General features: G+C 38.2%; 2 protein-coding genes across 6 annotated transcripts in view; both read right to left on the reverse strand.

Annotated features, from left to right (window-relative positions):
* iqck (IQ motif containing K) overlaps positions 1-8,820 on the reverse strand; it is an 11,319-nt gene extending 2,499 nt beyond the window's left edge. The window contains exons 1-7 of one of the 5 annotated variants that reach the window (XM_079393109.1): positions 8,518-8,820; positions 8,282-8,345; positions 8,033-8,159; positions 7,600-7,652; positions 7,436-7,513; positions 7,248-7,332; positions 5,319-5,433 (exon numbers count right to left, since the gene is read on the reverse strand). In XM_079393109.1, the coding sequence (XP_079249235.1) occupies positions 5,319-5,433; positions 7,248-7,332; positions 7,436-7,513; positions 7,600-7,652; positions 8,033-8,159; positions 8,282-8,337 (514 nt within the window). In that variant the 5' untranslated portion in view covers positions 8,338-8,345; positions 8,518-8,820. Of the gene's footprint in view, positions 1-5,318; positions 5,434-7,247; positions 7,333-7,435; positions 7,514-7,599; positions 7,653-8,014; positions 8,160-8,281; positions 8,405-8,517 lie in introns of those variants that run through there. The other 4 variants (XM_079393108.1, XM_079393110.1, XM_079393106.1 and 1 more) reach the window with 4 other exon arrangements.
* A 4,233-nt stretch (positions 8,821-13,053) lies between these two features.
* Positions 13,054-19,609, reverse strand: LOC306854753 (uncharacterized protein). The gene is made up of 3 exons (XM_079392992.1): positions 19,560-19,609; positions 18,951-19,097; positions 13,054-14,728 (listed from the first exon to the last, which is right to left on the reverse strand). Exons 2-3 carry the CDS (start codon positions 19,033-19,035, stop codon positions 13,743-13,745), a joined length of 1,071 nt encoding a protein of 356 aa, XP_079249118.1. The 5' UTR covers positions 19,036-19,097; positions 19,560-19,609; the 3' UTR covers positions 13,054-13,742.
* Positions 19,610-20,702: the final 1,093 nt, after the last annotated feature.

Here is a 20,702-nt window from a genome sequence, read left to right on the forward strand (position 1 = left end):
TATTTTTGCTTGCGTGTTCCAGGCAAGAACCTTCTGCACCTACTCCAGGGCCACATCTGCGTGTTCCAGATTTTAGGACCTCTTGGTGCTCCAGGAGATCAGCATCCAACAGTGCTTTATGTTCAAGACTGTTGAATGTCTCGCTGAACCACAGAGAACGTAACTATCACTTATCCAAATCTCTACCAGAGACCTTGGCATTGTTGTGTATTATCAGTATATGATTTTTCTAATTTACATTAGATGTTATATAGCTGTTTGCAGTTGATAACAAATAATCTTTCACGTATTTGTTTGATGCATAATAAGGTTCTTCACCTTACTTGTTTCAGAGTAGCAACAGTTTATCTTTCCAGATAACGTAGCTCTGACATAGCAACACTCAACATAATCACTTGCATTTTATGCATCTTATGCACTTTATTCCTATTTCATTTAGTAGTTGTTGATTACTCTTGTCTATCTTTCGTTAATGATACAGAAAGAGGTTCTACAAGTTAGAGATCCCACCAATCATGTGATTGTACGCATAACCACACCTTAAGTGACACGTGATCCAAATATCATAACATCATTGGTGGCGTGAGTACCCATCACTAAACTATTTCGGCTCCCTAGGTTGGCAAAAGCAAATTCACTACACCACACTGAGCACAGCTGCCCCACAGGGCTGTGTGCTCAGCCCGCTGCTCTTCATCCTGCTGACTCACGACTGCACTGCCAAGTTCAGCTCCAACCATATCATCAAGTTTGCTGATCACACAACTGTGGTAGGCCTCATCAGAAACAACGATGAAACACTACAGAGAGGAAGTGGCACAGCTGGCTGAATGGTGCGGTGTCAAACATGTCCCTTAATGTGAGTAAGACAAAGGAGGTTGTGATGGACTTCAGGAGAAACTACGTTTGCCACCCCCCACTGACCACCGACGGCTCGGCCGTGGAGAGAGTCAGCAGAACTAAATTCCAAGGAGTGCACATTACAGAGGATCTCACCTGGACCACCAACATTACGTCACTGAACAAGAAGGCCCAACAGTGCCTCCACCTGAAAAGAGCAAGTCTCCCTCCACCCATCCTCACCACTTTCTACAGGGGCACCATTGAAAGTGTGCTGACCAGCTGCATCACTGTCTGGTATGGAAATTGCAGTGCTGCTGACCACAAAACCCTGCAACAGACAGTGAACACAGCTGCAAAGATCATTGGTGCCCCTCTCCCCTGGATATTTTCCTTGCACGATGCTCCAGCAAGGCAACCAGCATTGTGAAGAACCCTACCCATCCCTTCCACGCATCTATTTCGGCTCTTGCCATAAGTTAGAAGTTAACAGAATATGAAAGCTCGCTCTGTCAGATTGCTCAACAGCTTTTTCCCCAGGCTGTGAGAGCCCTCAACTCCAATCTCCCTGTCCCCCTCTGAAACCTCATCCACAAACCTACCTCCTGAAACCATGAACGCATCACCTCCTACCCCCCAATTCATGAAAACTCAATCTTTTTAAGTGCAATTCTGAGTGTGCTACCCACAGGTGAGTGGGCTATACAAACCACTCTTGTCTCTGAATTTACACTAGACACTTTAAATAAACACTCCCTCACACAGACTCAATTTGATCATATATATTTACTTGTGCATTGCACTACAAATCATCTTGCACTATGCGCTGCTTCCCCCAAAATATCTCTTTTGCACAATTTCATGTACAAAATATCTTTTGCACAATTTCATTTATGTAAAGTTTTTGTACAGTCTCAGTTTGTGTATGTATAGTCAACTATTTATAGTATCTGTATAGTCAGATGGCTAACTGTTGTGTAGTTCTATAATTGTTTTTTCTTATACTTCTATTGTTGGATGCTCACGTTTAACTAGTATGTAGCACTGTGGTCCTGCGAGACATGACATTTTGTTCCACTATATGTCCACACATGTAGCAGAATGACAATAAAGCTTGACTTGACTTGCTACCGTAAACAAAAGCTTGTAACACTCGGAGTTGAGTCCTCATTTTTTAAGTCTGCTGAGTCCTTATTTGAGTGTTTGTTACAGCCGATCTGGCAATCATTCCCTTTAGCATAGCATAATGGAAATTTGTTCCCCATAGTGTCTTGTCAGAAGCAGTGTGAGTTCCCATTCGAAAGTGAATGTCGAAAGTGAAAGTTACAAGTGTAACCCTGGGGCCAGTTGCATAAACTTAGCCACAATGTTAAGACTGTGTCTTAAGAACTAGTTTGACCAACTAACAGTTGGCAAGGGGTAATCAGTCTTACTTTTCCAATACAAATAAGACCAATCTGCCTTTTCATAAGTGAATTTAAAAAGTTATGACCAATCTTGAAGAAAATAAATGAGATGACTACAAAGAGGCAACAAAGGGCTGAAAAAGCAAGACATTTTGAAAAGATTCAGCTGGGAGAACATCTAGCAACTAATTAAGTTAATTGGCATCAGGTCTGTAACATAAAAGGGCTGTCTTAGAGAGGCAGAGTCTCTCAGAAGTAAAGATGGGCAGAGGCTCTCCAATCTGTGAAAGAATGCGTAAAAAGATTGTGGAATACTTTAAAAACAATGTTCCTCAACGTCAAATTGCAAAGGCTTTGCAATTCTCATCATCTACAGTGCATAACATCATAAAAAGATTCAGAGAAACTCGAGAAATCTCTGTGCCTAAGGGACAAGGCCGAAGACCTTTGTTGGATGCCCGTGGTCTTCGGGCCCTCAGACGACTCTGCATCACTCATCAGCATGATTCTGTCATTGACATTACTAAATGGGCCCAGGAATACTTCCAGAAACCACTGTCGGTAAACACAATCTGCAGATGTCAACTAAAGCTCTATCATGCAAAAAGGAAGCCGTATGTGAACATGGTCCAAAAGCATTGTCCTGTGGGCCAAGGCTCATTTAAAATGGACTGTTTTAAACTGAAAGAGTGTTCTATGGGCAGACGAGTCCAAATTTGACATTCTTGTTGAAAATCACGGACGGCGTGTCCTCCGGGCTAAAGAGGAGGGAGACCTTCCTGCGTGTTATCAGCATTCAGTTCAAAAGCCAGCATCTCTGATGGTATGGGGGTGCATAAGTGCATACGGTATGGGCAGCTTGCATGTTTTGAAAGGCACTATGAATGCTGAAAGGTATATAAAGGTTTTAGAGCAACAAATGCTCCCCTCCAGACGATGTGTATTTCAGCAGGACAATGCAAAACCACATACTGCAGCTATTATAAAAGCATGGCTTCATAGTAGAAGAGTGCTGAATTGGCCTGCCTGCAGTCCAGATCTTTTACCTATAGAAAACATTTGGCACATCATTAAATGAAAAATACATCAAAGATGACCACGACCTCTTCAGCAGCTGGAAACCTATATCAGGCAAGAATGGGACCAAATTCCAACACCAAAACTCCAGAAACTCATAACCTCGATGCCCAGATGTCTTCAAACTGTTTTGAAAAGAAGAGGAGATGCTACACCATGGTAAAAATTCCCCCGTCCCAACTATTTTGAGACCTGTAGCAGGCATCAAATTTCTCAGTTTAAACATTTATGTTATGTATGTTCTATTGTGAATAAAATATTGGCTCATGTGATTTGAAAGTCTTTTAGTTTTCATTTTATTCAAATTTTAAAAAACGTCCCAACATTTCCGGAATTCGGGTTGTATTATCTGTTATTGTTATGGCAAAGGCAACATGTCGCCGTGTTATAAGACAACATCTGTATTGCAAACTGTATTGCTGTTTTTAGTGTAGGCATTCCAACGCAATGTCATTGCCATAGATACCAATGCAGTTTACTGGGTACAATGAAAGAGCACCATGGACACAGAAATCGGAATTGAACAGCTGCAATACAGTGTGGATAGACAATCTTTTAGATCGGATTCCAATCGGATATGAGCAAAAATTGGATTTGGAGTTGAAGATGTACTACAGGTACCTTTTATACTGATGGTTGCACAGGTAGTAACATCACGGATTGTTGTCTGCTAATAATATTGTCACATTTAAAGTAGGGCTGTCAGTTTAACATGTTAACAATTAATTAGTTATGAAACAAATAATGTGATTAAAATATTTTAATGCGGTTAACACACTGGCCTCATATTAAGACATTTACCGCCACCTCCTGGCAGTTTCTTATTTAGAGTAGAATTTGATAGATAAATAAATAAATTATAATAATAAAAATAAAAACATTAAAGGGATAGAGGTCAGTGTATTTTATGTCATTTGATTTTTTTTATTTTTTATATTGAGTAATAATTAAGTCACTTTTTTAGCATGATACATACTGTGATTAATTCTAAAGTGACTTAAATAATTAATTTAACATCGAATAACCTAAATATAGACTTTTAAATATAGGCGCGCCAAGTATTCGCTGTGTATTGGTTCATGTTTTTGGCATACAATGTTCAAGGAAACCGAGACATGCTAAAGGAGCACATGTTTTTTTATTTTTCAAAGGCATAACATCTTGTAGTCATTTTGAATGTACACAAATAAAAATATACATTTTACCATACGACTATATTTTTCTTCATTTTTCTACTTTCAATATTAAATAAAAACATCAAATGACCAAACGACGCCCTGCCCGATAGGCCTAGTTCACCCCAAAAAATTAAATTCTCTCATCATTTACTCACCCTCATGTCGTTTCAAACCTTTCTTTTGTGGAACATAAAATAAGGTATTTTGAAGACTGGTAACAAAGCTGTTTTGGTTACCAATGGCTTTCACTGTATGAACAAAAAATACTGAGATGCTTCTCAAATTACCTTCTTTTATATTCCATAGTTTATGTTAGGCCGTTGTAGCTTAAATGGTTATGTAATTTTTTTTTTTTTTGTGTAGAATCAAATAAAAAACTATTTTCTAAAGCTACATTTTGTAACGTCTACTTGATACTTTCTCATTTAACCCAAAAATTGCTTTAAATAATCTTTTGTAGGTATCTTCACAGTCAAAATTATTTTGCAATTAATTAGATTAATCATGTTAATAATTACATTCAAAATTTGAATCGACTGACAGCCCTAGTTTAAACACATGCTTCAGACACTCTGATAGAGTTCCGCATAACATCTCGTCAGATGCAGCGTCTCATTCCCCTTCTCAAGGAACCAGATTTACACTTGTAACAGACTTTCACTTTACTTTCATGAAGATATTCCAATTAAACAGTTCAAATAAATAAATTAGTCAAGTTCAAATATTTAATATTCTAAGCAAATACAACCGAGTCACATTATTTTCAGTAATTTTGTTGTGGAAGGATTTTCAGAGAGCATTTAGCTTGTTTTTTGACCTCTGTTCTCCTGACGTGCCCAGAAGTCCTGAACTGTTTTGTTGATGTCACAATTTTCTTCCCGCAGTTCTCTCTGCCACTGCCTTAACTCTTGGACATCTGGACGCACACGCACCTGAAAACACAATATGTTGACATAATTTAGCATTCACTACTCTACTACTTTATTACTACTCTAAGGAAAAACAGATGCTTTAAGGTACACGAGATCCTTCAAAGACGAGAGGAGTCTTATTCATGCCTCCATATGAGTCTGTTTTAGTTTTTGGTGTTCTTGTTGCATTTACACGACCAGTAGATGATGTTTTGAGCACATCTAAACAGTGAATCTAGCTAGTGTAATCTATCTCAGGGGATTTCAAACCTGCCCTGGAGGACCCCCCACCACTGCACATTTTGTATGTCTCCCTTTTCAGACACACCCAATTAAGGTCTTACAGTCTCTACTAATGAGTTGAATCAGGTGTGTTAGATGGGAGAGACATACAAAGGCTGAATCCAAAATCGCCCCCTACACGATCATTCACCATTCCCTACATTAGGCCACTAATACAGTGAACTTGAAGCTATGATTGTACATGTATTTCAAGCACACAGTAATACTATCTCTACTGACTTTTTCATCACCTACAAAATTAACATAGTGAAAGCATGAAAATGTGGTCGATGTTTCTCCGTCAAACAGTAGCACTCATAGCGGGGCTGTACCTAGCGGGGTGTCACCCTTCATAGCCATTACTCCATATGAAAAGCGTTCCAAATAACGCAGAATATAACAAGAGCAGCACATTACTTTATAGCAAAGGATATGATGCCCCTAAGCTAGGGTTGGGTATCGAGTTTGAAACTATTTAGGCACCCACCCAATTGCCTCAATACCTTAGAGCAGAGGTCTTCAACCCTGCTCCTGGGGACCCACTCTCCTGGAAAGTTTATTTCCAACCTGCTTCAGCACACCTGCCTCCAATTTTCAAGCAGTCTTGAGGAGCTTGATTGGCCGCCTTCAGGTGTGTTTGATTAGGGTTGAAGCAAAACAGTGGGTCCCCAGGAACAAGGTTGAAGACCTTTGCCTTAAGAGCATAAAAACAATTCTTGTTGTTCGGATCCAAATTTCGATACCCTAGGGGTTCATCTAGCCAACGTCTATGAGCCAGTAAGCATGCAGCATGCTTGATGTGCCTAAATTAAGTGCTGGTGATTGGCTGTGGCAAGGCATCAAGGAAAAACCCTAGTTTACGCTGGTTACGCCCAGAGATGTGGCTCACTCGTGTGTAAACGTCCCAACCCCCATCGATGTAAAAGTCAAAATGTGGCGTTTCACCAGACTCGATGACAAGAGTGCATTGCAATATTTGTGACAAGATAATTGCTGCCAAGATCAGCAACACGACAAATCCGATGAAGCACTTGACAGTACACAGAATAAGCTTAAGAGCATAGACTTGCCCTGTCTTCAACTACAAGAAAACCAAGTCAGAGTAGTCAGTGTCCTCCTTCACCATGCCCACCACACGAGTCCTCATCCAAAACTACTCATGAAGACAGCTGTGCTACGACCGGGACTCCGACAGGTAAGATTAACGTTTAGCAAACAAACAAATTCAGCTAACCTGTTGTGGACCTACATAACGTTTGGATGTGTAGCTACAGATAGCTAGCTAAATCGATGAATTTTCTTTATTTCTTTACTTTTTTGTTCACAGAAGAGGCCAAAGCTCTTTCGCTGTTTGCTGTGGAGGACATGACAATTGAAGAAAGAACAGAGACTACTGTCAGCAGTACTAGATAGAAGATTCAGGTGGAGATAAAACACTACAGAATACAGAGGTCTTCAACCCTGTTCAGCTGGAGCAATGGTTCTCAACCTTTATGACTAAAAAAGCATGGTACCCTGACATTTTCAGTGGCAAGTTTTTCTCCTCTTCTCACCTTATATCCCCTCCAGAAAGCCTGGATCAACACTGCAGCTTGCTCATCTGTTAGAAGCAGAGAAGCTGGGATGTGCGGCCTGGGACTGACAGAGAACATTTAGACTGTAATAATGTCTGTCATGCCAATAAATCACATTCAGAACTGAAGCAGTATGCCGGAGTACGTCTATTAGGCAATCTACTTACTGTTCAAGAAGCCAATTCTGGACGAAAGGAATTGTGTGAAAATGTGTAGGTGTTCGCTCTGTCCAACGAGGGTTTTTACTAATGGACAAGAGCAAAAAATAAAGAACAACGAAATAGCCATAAAGTGTTGGCAATACACACAAGGTCACATTTCGCTTACTCACTTGTATAACCATTCAGTGAGGAAGTCACAGCCATTAAACGCCGTCTTTTTCCTCTAGATTGAGTTGAACATGTGAAACAAACACAATGAAAAAGATTAAATATGCTGCTGATCAGTGGACAATCCTGGCATAGAGTATGTACTTGTGTCTATACCTTTCAAAAGTTTGAAAACATTATGATTCTGCAACATTTTTGTGCTCAAAAATACAGTAAAATTGTGAAACAACTGATGTGTATACTGTAGTAAAATGTCATTTATTCAGTCTTCAGTGTCACGTGATCCTTCAGAAATCAGTATAATATTATGATTTACTGCTCAAGAAACATCTCTGATTGTTTCAAATTGGGCTTTATAATTAGCATTCAAATGTTTAAGCAGTATGAATGTGTACTACGTTGATGTTTTGACTGAACTGAACTGATAAAGCTGACCTCCATGCAGCGGTGCTTCGGTGCTTCTGCCAGCAGAGCCTCCAGTCCAGGCAGCAGCACAGGAAACACCTTCTCCTCTAAATAACACCTGCTGAGCCCCTGACAGAGCTCAGGTGACGCTAAACATCTGTTTGGGCCAACAAATGTGTTTCAGGCCAGGTAAAAGATGATCACATACTAGATAAAATGTCAAATCAATAGATTTTAAGCAGCAAATAAATAAACAGATCGACAGGAAACGTAACTTACTCTGTTTGAGAAGAGCATCTGATGAAGAGCAGGTACCTGGATGATGACTCGTTCATGTCTTCCTCTGAAACACAACACATTGTAGTCCTTCCCAATATTAGCTTACCCTGGTAACATGCATTATTTTCACTGATACCGACACAACTTTCACCGGGAAAGATTATAGAAGATATATTTATACGTCGAGAGAAAGAACAACACGTGTATTTTTAGGCTCGAGATCGGTGTTTTCTCACCTGTGAGCGGTCAGTCTCCAGCGCGATCAAAATAACACGACACGACAGCTGTGTGTGTGTGTGTGTGTGTGTGTCTGTCTCTGTGTGTGTGTGTTATACACTCACAGCTCAGTTCCGATCCTGCCAGGCGTGTTTTCAGTAACCATAGTGACGGTAACTATGGAAGTAACGCTTAACTTGACGTAATGTAGACCGATTTTCAAAGCAGGTTTATAAGGGCAATAAGCCAGAAGGTGTGAGTGTTGTATAATAGACAGAGATCAGTGATGGTGATATTCTGCTGATTCCAGTCATGAGCACTACAATGAGATATCTCTGCTTGCATTGTGTCATTTTTCTTTTCATAGGTGACCCTGGACCACAAAACGTGTCAATTTTTCAAAACTGAGATGTATACATCGTCTGAAAGCTGAATAAGTAAGTTGTTATGATAGGATCATATTTGGCCGAGATACAGCTATTTGAAAATCTGGAATCTGAGGGTGCAAAAAAATCTAAATATTGAGAAAATCACCTTTAAAGTTGTTCAAATTAATTCTTAGCAATGCATATTACTAGTCAAAAATGAAGTTTTGATATATTTACAGTAGGAAATGGATAAAATATCTTCATGTGACATGATCTTTACTTAATATCCTAATGATTTTTGGCATTAAAGAAAAATGTATCATTTTGACCCATGCAATGTATTTTTGGGTATTGCTACAAATATACCCCAGCGACTTAAAACTGCTTTTGTGCTCCAGGGTCACGTATTTTAGAAATTATTTGTGTATAAATCATTTTACATGACCCAAACATACAGATTTAATTCTTTCACAATCTTGGGCAAAATGGCAAGAGTTTCCAAGGTAGAATTGGTTAATAAAATGTTTAAAGTGGGGCTGCATCTACATGCATGTTTCAGGTATCAACAAAGTATGAATAAATAAATAAAAATACCCAGCCAGATATCTTTAAATGAGATTTGACTGGAAGAATTCCAGGGTCATTCCACGAAATCCTTAAGAAATAATCAAACAGAATTAATATAACAACTAAATGTACGCTGTAAAAACATAACAATACTATGTATTCTTTCATCAATATTACATCAATTAAATATGATTTTAAATAACATTTGTGCTGAAGGTTTTCAGCCTGTCCCTCAATATGATTTTTCTTTTTCAGCAAGACAAAGATATAAAAATCATTGCTCTAATACAGTCTCATTGTTTTTGGCATAAGTATACACGGTTTCTATAAAATATAAATCATTTTATTGGTGTCCCCTGATTTCATGTCAGCCCTGTAACCTTCATCTGCACATCACTAGTCTGAATACTTATGTAAATGTGGTGAATAGGGTAAAAAAAAAAGAATTAATAGTTATCACCTTACTTACCCAGCTAATTGATTATATTGATAATTGCAAACATTTTTTGTATTACAAGTTTTCTAAAATGTTAGGTTTAAATATGCAAATGAGTAATTATTATGTGCTAATCTGCATACATTTCTAGTACAAAAATCTAAACACTGGTCATTGATAACAGGTCTTACAGAGAATTTTGGGTCTCATTTTTGTCACTCCATAATTCAGAAAATGCTTAGACTGGACAGAAAACACTATATTTTCACAATTTTGGAGGGAATAAAATGTTAATCAAGAAAATGATCAGTTAAAACCTTCAGGATATAGACAGGAATCAAAATGTAAAGTTTGGTGTGTGTAAGGGCTACTGAAGTGGAGAGCCCAATATTTCTAATTTGACAGTGTTTTTGCCTGCAGTGTCTCCCCTTAATAAATTCACAAACATGTCTAAAATTCTGTTTTCACCACCTCCATCGAAACATCGTCTGTCTTCTAGTCCGATCATCCGAACCCCCTTCCAAAAGAGTATTTATCCTGGCGAATAAAGGTGCCAGCATGCCAGAAATCATCACGCTGCTGTAATGGCAGGACCACCCAGACCACTTCATCATGGTCCTCGAATATCCAACGAATTTAACATGAACAAAGAGAGCAAATGTGAAGGGGAAGGTAATAATTAGAAGTCCTTCCTGCACAGAATGCTGTCACCTCCTCAGGGCTCTAATACATGAAAAGCCAACCCGGCGACTTGGTCTGGGGCAAATCATGTCCCACAACTGGTTTAAGGTAGTGAACCAAAGATTCATTTCCCATTGGAAGATTCCAAAAAGACCTGTTTTGTTCCAGGTCGTCATATAAGACCACTCCAGTTGGCATCTCTTTGCATCTTGGGGCTGTAGAGGGCGAGCAAGCTTTGTGTAGCATCTTGCACCTTGGCTTGAGGAAGTCCGGCGGGACTGCTTCTGGAGGGATGTGTACATATGTGCATACTTCTTTCGGTTGCCCCTTTTTATTTTTCCCATCATGGCCATACTATTCCTGAGGTTCCTGTCAGAGCTGTCCAAATGCCAGAGCCCAGTCTTCATCTCCACAATGATAGAGCTTCCATTCTCTCAAATTTCAGTGAGAGGTAAGTAGAAGCTGAAAGAGAAAATACAGGCGAGTAAAATCGAGAAATTGTGTTGTAATGGAACTTATTTACAGGAAGTGCCTTTTGACTTTCTCCTTCACGGTGATTGATGCTGCTTACTCAAGGACCTTTGTGGAATGGAGAGAATATGATACCAAATATAACAAAGTTGAATTCCTTTAAATATATTTACATGTAAAAACATGTTAGACAAAGAGAGTTTGTGATGCTCCTCAGATTCTTTTTATTTCTGTATTTTCCAGCCCTGCGGAGAGAACGAACAGGTATTACCTGATTTTGCACACTACTGATCTTGATGACCTAACATCCTCTGTAATGCAGCAGGTTCCACGGCCCGAGAAGAGGGGCTGGCGATTCATGCCTCGCCAAACTTCCCTGATGCTACAACCCAGGCTAACTTCAAGGTGCTATTCTATGAATATGGAAATTTCCCAGGAGTCACAGGTTGCATAGATGGAGCCCATATACCCATTAAGCGTCCCTCTACTCCAGACGCTGAGGAATAAAGTAACCGAAAGAATTGGTTTTCCATAAATGTCCAAGGTGTATGCACTTCCCGGTTACAGTTATCAAACATTGTTGCACATTGGAAAGGCGTAACTCATGATTCCCGAATTTTCCTCAACTCATCTCTGTATACTCAGTTTGAAAGAGATCATGATGGAATATTGCTTGGTGACAGAAGAATTTTTTGTTTACACCATACTTGCATTAGTTCTACGTAGTATCTTCATCTTCTTCATCTCCTCCTTAAGATACTTAAACTTGTGTTCATGGAATTCATTAGCCAACCTTTCATGGACAGTGAGTCTTTTCTTCTGGTGACCAGTACTGACAGACACAGCCACCCTTGCGCCTGAGGATGTGGAGGGTAAACTGCCTTCCAGCTCTTCAGTTCTGTTCTGACCTCCTTGAGAAAAAGAATAGTTCATATTTGGTCAAATAAATACAGAATAAATGGGAAAATGTTTCACATCAGATGACAGAAGCAAACTAAAGTTTGAGAGGAGAGAAACAAAAGCCAAAATAATTCATATACTTAATGTAGGTGCGTGTGATCCATCATATGAACTACCTAGATGGGCATCATCCGGTATGTTCTCCAAAGGCTGCTGGCTCTCCATTATTCCTGTCAGTAACTCATCCAACTCGTCACAGTCTTTATTTGCAGGTCCTCCACCAGTCTTAAAGCTCCCTCTTCAAGCTTCAGCAGCAGTTTTGTTGAGGTTTATTTTTATTTACTTCCACAAAACCTGTATTAAATAACTACTATAACGACAACAGTGATTTAAAAAAAGCCACATAATAAAGCTGATTATTCTTACCTGAAGTTGTTGTATTGTTCTTGTAGATGTGTGTTCATTTGCTTTAAATTCATTACAAATAGATTTCCAGGCATCCCTTTTCTTTGATTCAACAGCTGTGTGCAGTTTCTCTTCAATAACAGGATGTCTTGAAATTATTTGCTTCAAAAGAATTTTCTCAAGTTATTTGATCGCACTCTTTTCAGATGCCATTGCCGTTTGCTTCTCAGTTGCGTACAATTCTAAACTTTTCTTGGTTCATTCCAACCTCAATCCAGATAGTTCTGATTTGCACAGGTGGTTTTAAATTAATCAAGTTTATTTTAGTTCAGGAATCCACAGTCCAGGTAATCTGTACTTAATCTGTTTTAGAAAGCCATTCTTAAAACCATGATTAACTATTCTGTCCACATGAACGTGGTTATTTTCAAAACCGCAGCTTTTTCTATGCGGTTTGGCTGTTTGTCCACATGCAAACGCAGCACCAGGTCACTAAAACCAAACATTTCTGAAAACTCCTGCCAGGGTGAAGATTTTCAAAACCGGAGTTTTTGGCTTGTGACGTCGGAGCCTGTTATCTACGCCTACTGGAAACTATTTCATGCTTCTGATTGGCCAACATGGCTTTACGGTTGAGATTATATCGCCACTTGTTGGTTTCGCAAGCTCTTGACAGTGCTTCATAGCATAAGTTTGCGTTTTCATGTTGACAGATTTTATTTTTTTTTAACGAAAGGAAAAACTCCATTTAGAAAAATACTTGTGTACGAGTGGACATTGCCTAAGGCCTACCCCTGGCTTAATTTAAACCCCGTCATATATCATTAATAAAAATATAATATATTATAGTTTGTCTAAACAGCTTCGTAAATAGGAATATTTAAAAACACGAGGATTCTGAATGGAATTTTTTAGCGGGCCATTAAATGACTCGAGACTCGATTCAGACTCGGGACCTGACTCCAGTGATAAAGACTTCAGACTCGACTTGGACTCCAGGTTAAAGACTTCTGACTTGACTTGGACTCCAGGTTAAAGACTTCTGACTTGACTTGGACTCCAAGTTTAAGACTTCTGACTTGACTTGGACTCCAAGTTTAAGACTTGTGAACTTCTCTGCCTTCAACATTAACCACATATGGAATGTTTCTCTCCGGTGTGAATGGTCATGCGGTATCTACGGCTTAATTGTGTTATGAAGCTCTTTCCACATCAATTGCATGTGAACAGCTTCTCTCCTGTATGTATTTTCATGTGGTAATTAAGTGTTTTTATGCGTAAAACTCTTTCCACACTGAGTGAAAGTGTAACACCATGTCTACACCGGACACAAGCGGTGCAGTGTGACAAAATATTACAGAACTCATAGTCAGTGATGCTGTCTACACTGAACAGTTGACAGTAAACTGCTCCCTCGTTATTTATGACATACTGGCATAAAGTTCAAATGATTTGCAACAGTTGCTTTGTCGTATCCAGTGTAGACAGACTTTAGGTATTGTTGTTTCTCTCCAGTGTGAATCCACATGTGGACTTCAAGATTTCCTTTTTGAGTGAAACTCTTTCCACACTGTTGGCAGGTGAACAAGCTTTCTCCACTGTGAGTTCTCATGTGGGAATTAAGGTTGCTTTTATGTGTAAAACGCTTTTCACACCGAGAGCAAGTATAAGGCTTTTCTCCAGTGTGACTTCTCATGTGTACTTCAAGGTTTCCTTTTTGAGTGAAACTCTTTCCACACTGTTTACAGATAAAATGTCTCTCTCCAGAGTGAATCCTCATGTGGACTTTAAGGTTTTGTTTTTGATTGAAATTCTTTCCACACTGTTGGCAGGTATACAAGATTTCTCTACTGTGAATTCTCATGTGGGAATTAAGGTTGCTTTTTTGTATAAAACTCTGTCCACACTGTGAGCAAATATAAGGCTTTTCTCCGGTGTGACTTCTCATGTGTACTTCAAGGTTTCCTTTTTGAGTGAAACTCTTTCCACACTGTTTACAGATAAAATGTCTCTCTCCAGTGTGAATCCTCATGTGGACTGCCAGGTTTTGTTTTTGAATGAAATTCTTTCCACACTGTTGGCAGGTGAACAAGCTTTCTCCACTGTGAGTTCTCATGTGGGAATTAAGATTGCTTTTATGTGTATAACTCTGTCCACACTGAGAGCAAGTATAAGGCTTTTCTCCGGTGTGAATTCTCATGTGGACTGCAAGGCTTCCTTTTTGAACAAAACTCTTTCCACACTGTTGGCAGGTGTACGGCTTCTCTCCAGTGTGAACTCTCATGTGGACCTTAAGGTTTCGTTTTCGATTGAAACTCTTTCCACAGTGATGGCAGGTAAAACTGTTAGACTCTATCTTCTTTTCTCCAATATCCTTCAGCTCTTGACTCTTCTCAATCAGGTCTAGAAAAAAAAAAACATACAAAAGCAGTTTAATGTCTTTGTCAGCTTCAATCTCTCTTAAGATCAAGTGTCCATTGTTATCCAAAACCACAATCTATGTATGTAAAACATGGAAGCTAACGGCGAACACTATCCGGAGGATAGAAACACATTCCACCAGTGATGTCTCCGGCACATTCTCAAGATCTGGTATATTGATCGCATCACCAATGAAAGTCTTGCAACTGGGAAATTCCAACAGCCTTCCCAAGTTGCCATCACACAGTAACAACTTAAGCTAGCTGGGCATATTCTACAAATGCAACAACAATGACAGCCTTCAAGTTGCCATCACACAGTAACAACTTAGGCTAGCTGGGCATATTCTACAAATGCAACAACAATGCATTGGTGGCCATGGGGCCCAACCGTGGAAGACCCGTCACCAGACCTTTACCAATGATCTTAAGCATGCCGGCATATTCTAGGACGAAGCTGTAGTGCTGGCAGAGGACAACAACAATGGGGAGACCTCGTCTCTACATTGTGCCCAACACAGGAGTATAGCCCTATTCGGATGGGACTAGTTTTACAGGGGGTCGTGAGAGAAATGTGTGTTTCACAGACGTACTTGGTGATTTTAATCCCATCCGAATCTGCCACGTCTGTGTTTTTCTCACACGACCTCTATAATAATTCCAGAGCAAATTACCTACTGTTTTTCAGCAAACTCAGTGATCCTCTGAGAAAACTAATCCCGTCCGAATGCGAATGTCTGTGATTGCTGGCGATATTTTTTTCACAACATTTCTACTTGTGTATTTTGGTCAACGTGAATTACTGTAGTCACTCTTACCGCATACACCTTTACCTTCATACAGCTTTACATATACCTTTATGAAAATTAAACAGGCTATATATATTAACATTGTTATACTAGCCATTTAGCTTCACCATGGTATTTGTAGTAAAACTGTGATTTATACTAATGGTAATTACTCCGAATAACTGTACGCAATGCACGCATTCAGAGCGCGTGATCTCTGCAACGCCCACATGTACAAAACAGCCCCTCCCACCTCTGTAATAAACACTGAGATGTTAGTCCCGTCCGAATTGGTACATGAAAATCACAGACGTCAGCTGATAAGAATCGAAACTCAAACATAGTTTATAAAACTAGTCCCGTCCGAATAGGGCTTATGTCAGGTCTTATCTAACGAATTGCTACCACATGTAAATGATTACGTGTTTTATCACTTCTCACTTGTCCTTGAACAAGCTCTTAGAACCTTTTCAATTTAGGTTTCGATCAGGACATAGTACTGAGACTGCCCTGATTCGAGTCATGAACCATCTCCTTGTCTCTGCTGCCCTTACTATTCTGGTGCTGTTAGATTTGAGTGCAGCCTTCGATACAGTGTGTCACTTTATAAAGATTGAGAGACTGGAGACTTGGCTTTGTTGTCTCCGGTACAGTGCTCGAGTGGTGTAAATCTCATCTCTCTGATCGCTACCAGTTTATTGTGTTAGGTAACAACAAATCTAATGTCAGACAGGTCTATCATGGTGTTCCCCAGGGTTCTGTCTTGGGTCCTATACTTTATAGTATTTACGTGCTCCTTCTAGGGCAGATAATTAGAAAGCATGGTTTGGGGTTTCATTTCTATGCTGATGATAACCAAATTTATATTAGCACGAAAACTAATATTACAGGTATCTCGGAAACACTAACTGACTGCTTGCAGGAAATTAAATTATGGATGTACCACAATTTTCTTCAATGAAATAGTACCAAGTCAGAGGTCCTTCTCATTGGCACCTCTGCAGCTGCTTCCAATGGTATACATTTTAGTTTGCAATTTGATAATAGTGTAGTATTTCCATCCTCTTCAAGTCCGTAATCTTGGTGCTCTTTTTGATCCTAATTTGACTCTGGATGCACATACCAAGAGTATTTCAAAAAAAATTTCACCTCAGGAATATTGCCAGGATTAGGCCTTTTCTTTCACTATCTGATGCTGAAAGGTTTGTCCATACATTTGATTATTGTAAAGCCTTTATATTGGTTTACCTGAAAAAAATCCATTAAGCGTCTGCAATACATACAGAACTTGCACTGGCTTCCGGTCCATGCCCATATTTAAAACCCTTAATTTTTCTCCTTGTATATTCTTCCCCTGGCTGATAACATTATTAGATTTCACTGTTATGACACTAAGGTTTTTCTTATGCATAATTAATTTTCCAATTTAAAGATATTGTTTTAAACAAAATGTGCAGAGCTGTGGGTCCTGAGGACTGGAGTTGAGAACCACTGATCAAAATGTAACCCAGCTATTCCTTGTGTTGATAATACAGTAATATCTCACCAAAAAAATCCTTCAGATTGTTCAATCTCTTTAAATGAAAAACAACTGTAGACAACCTACAGTAATTTAGCAGGTGAAATCAAACAATAAGTCATATCAAAACCACCAACATTCTAACTAACATAACTGTTCAGTTATAAGGTTGGTGCTTTTGACCTACGACTTATTGCTTGAGTCGGTTCAAGATACTGAATTTAATACTGATATTTGACTATATGTATATTGATATTTACTGCTTCACTATTTATATTCAGGCATGCTAGTATGTTAGTCAAATTTAGTTCGTAAACAAAGGTATTTTTGACTCTTTTTCAGCTTCTGAATATTATCTTCCACGTGCATCACACAAAAAAGTAAACATTTTGAAAAGTATACATTGCATTTTTTATAACAAGATTTATAGATCACTTTCCCACTGCCACCAAAATGTTTTCAATCTTATTTTCTTTTAAAAGGTAGTACGTCCAGGAGTAAATAACACACAGGTGTTTTCAATCAAGCAGGGTTTGGAATTAACACCTGCCAACCCGCAAAAAAGGGCTAAAAATCAGATGTGGTGGGTAAAGGCTACTATTCAGTAATTCGCCGAGTCAAGACAATTGTTTTTAAACTGCAAAAAATATAGGCCTATTATATCAGCGGTTTCCACTAAAAATAGATGTTCAGCTTATGTTCACCTTATCAGCAAAACTGCATATATTTAATTTTATTTGAATTATTTAAAACAATTGAAATACTATAGGACCAGTGTAAAAAAAAATGAGATCAACTATTTTAAACCGTTTTGTTTTTATGGATATTTTCATATATTATAAAACGTAACAAGATTACTGGATAATTTTTTGCAATAAAAATTGACGTTGCAATGACGTTGAAAAGGTCACGGTTGACTTAGGCGGAAGTACAGAGTCAGTGTTTACAAATGTGCGGAAGGAGGACCATATACACATATTCAAATGTCTTTGTGTCAGTTTATCGTTTAAAATGCCCATTTCGTGTGCGTATCCTTGGCGTTTTAATATTAAAAAGCCTAAAAGAAAATTTTGGATTTCACGTCAACCGTGACCTTTTTCCACGTAATTGCGTATTACGTGACGTCACGAACGCGCATCACAGAACAGAGCAAGGCGAGCATTTGTGCTTATAAAACTTAAACGTTTTTATTTATTTTTGAAATGACCGATCGATTCGCTAGATAACACCCTTATTCATTGTCTGGTATCGTTTAAAGCCCTTTGAAGCTGCACTGAAACTGTCATTTGGACCTTGAACCGTTTGGGTCCCATTGAAGTCCATTATATGGAGAAATGTTTTCATCAAAAACCTTAATTTCTTTTCGACTGAAGAAAGAAAGACATGGACATCTTGGATGACATGGAGTGAGTAAATTATCAGCAAAAGTTTTTTTTAAAAGTGAACTAATCCTTTAAATGTGTCGCTATGTCTATTTATCTAATTTGTAAGAACAGTAAAGGTTTGAAGGCTTCACTGCGGATTCAGAAAGGTTGTCCTTCACACTACAGATGCGTGTATGTTCACTACTGAGTGTACACTTGGATGGGTTAAATGCAGAGCACAAATTCTGAGTATGGGTCACCATACTTGGCCACTTCCCTTTCCCTTTTACTATCATTTAGGTCATTACCAAGTTATTTATTTTTATTTAATGCATGCCATAACGAATGGAAGTAGGATCTTCTCAGCTGCACTTGAGGGCAGCATTAGTATTTGTCTGGTCATGTGATCTCAACATGTCTGTATACATGAGGCTCTATAAATAAATCCACTTAAATTAGGAAACTCACATGATATTATTAAAAAATAGCATTAATTTCTGTAGAAATAAGGATCCAATGAGAATAAAACCCAACCTGTTTGTTCCTCGGTATCTTCTTGTTTCAGACTGAATACTTGTTCAATCCTGAAGTCTTCACTCTCCTCTTTAATAAACGCCATCTTTATAATAGTGTGTCACGTGGATCTCAGCTGCTTCACCCGTTTTTCTATGTGGTTCGATACTGATAAAAATGAGAAAAATGAATTAATAATTCCAAACTAAATTTCTGGGTGCATCTCAAATGGTTAGGTTCACAGAGTAAGTTACCATGGTAGTAGTAGTACATTTTTATTTAATGCCATTTCAGCATCTTAGGCTATTTTCATGGCAAAAATAATTTAAAAAAGTATAACAAACACAATAAAAACCAGCAAGTTATATTACACAAGATTAGAAACGGTGACATTTCAAGCCAGAAGAACAGAGACATTAAAAAAATGAACTTAATGATTTCTTTTTTTTTTTATTGTTATCTATAACTGTTTACAATGAAGCGATTCAGATAAAGGGAGAAATGAGACGCAGCTCTCGAATAACGAGCATTAATGTCAGATGAAGCATTACAATCTTACATTAAACAATAATTCATCTATTTCTCATCGTTTGAAGATCGCCTTATAACCTTTGAAAGAGAAAAACAAACCTGTCTTCAGCAGAATCACAGATGCAGGAGCCCCGTCACATCACCCCACCAAAATAAAAGTCCTGTCAGAAGTGCAGGAAAATGACATACAATAGGGGTGTGCGATATTGAAAATAAATTATATCTCGATATTTTTGGGGATTTTTTCGATAACGATAATCAGACGATATTTTGCAGAGTGCGTTATTGTACTGATAACTGCAGTTTTTGATATTCTTCATATTCTGTGTGGTCAGTTCACATCAGTGATAGAAATTAATCTTTTCATATAAGTTTTAAATTAATTTGTACCTTTTATGGGCAATTTTACCTTTAATAAAGCCATTATTTTGAGTCAAATTGTTACATTTAATCAGTCAATTAGAATAATAAGACATTTACGCTGTTACCAAACAAATGAAACCAGTATCAACAAAATTAATCTTGCATATGAAGTGTTATTTAGATGTATTTACACACTATTTAATGCAGCTCAGATGGACATGGAGTGCTCTAACCTGCACTTACAAATGCATGTTTTGATATTTTAAACAAAAAACATTGAATAGTGATATTTTAAAATGATTAAAATTAAAATATACTTTAAATGTGAAATAAAAACAAGCAAGTCACGGTTAACAAGTGAGTCATTGCGACTGAATCGAATCATTTAAACGGTTGATTCAACAAAACACCATCATGAGACGTAAAACAAGTGTTGTAGCTGTTTGGAATTATTTTTGTTGGCGAAATGGAGCAAATATGTTGTCTAAAACACAAGTCTCTTAATATTAACTTATTGATTTTATACAGCAGTTCAATAAACAATATCACATTTGTAATCATGCTTATTTCTTAAGAAATCTGCACTCTTCGTTTGATATTAACTATATGAAATGATATATAAATATACATTTTCTGCCCCACCATGCAGTGAAAGAACACTCTAAATGCGCACGTGCTCTAGACTTAAGGTCTCTGCACACTGAGTCTACTTTTAGTGCACACTAAAAAAAATTTCGCATGCGTTTTTTCGCATTCGCAATCTTAAAAATTTGTCACGCACAGAGACCTTGCACACTGAGTCCGATGCGTTTTAATTAATCCGTTGCGAAAAAATTCGCAAAACTATACAAAATGTCTTCAAGCAGTGAGGATGCTTTT

The sequence above is a fragment of the Barbus barbus genome, assembly GCF_936440315.1.
Source record: "Barbus barbus genome assembly, chromosome: 3".
NCBI lineage: Eukaryota > Metazoa > Chordata > Actinopteri > Cypriniformes > Cyprinidae > Barbus > Barbus barbus.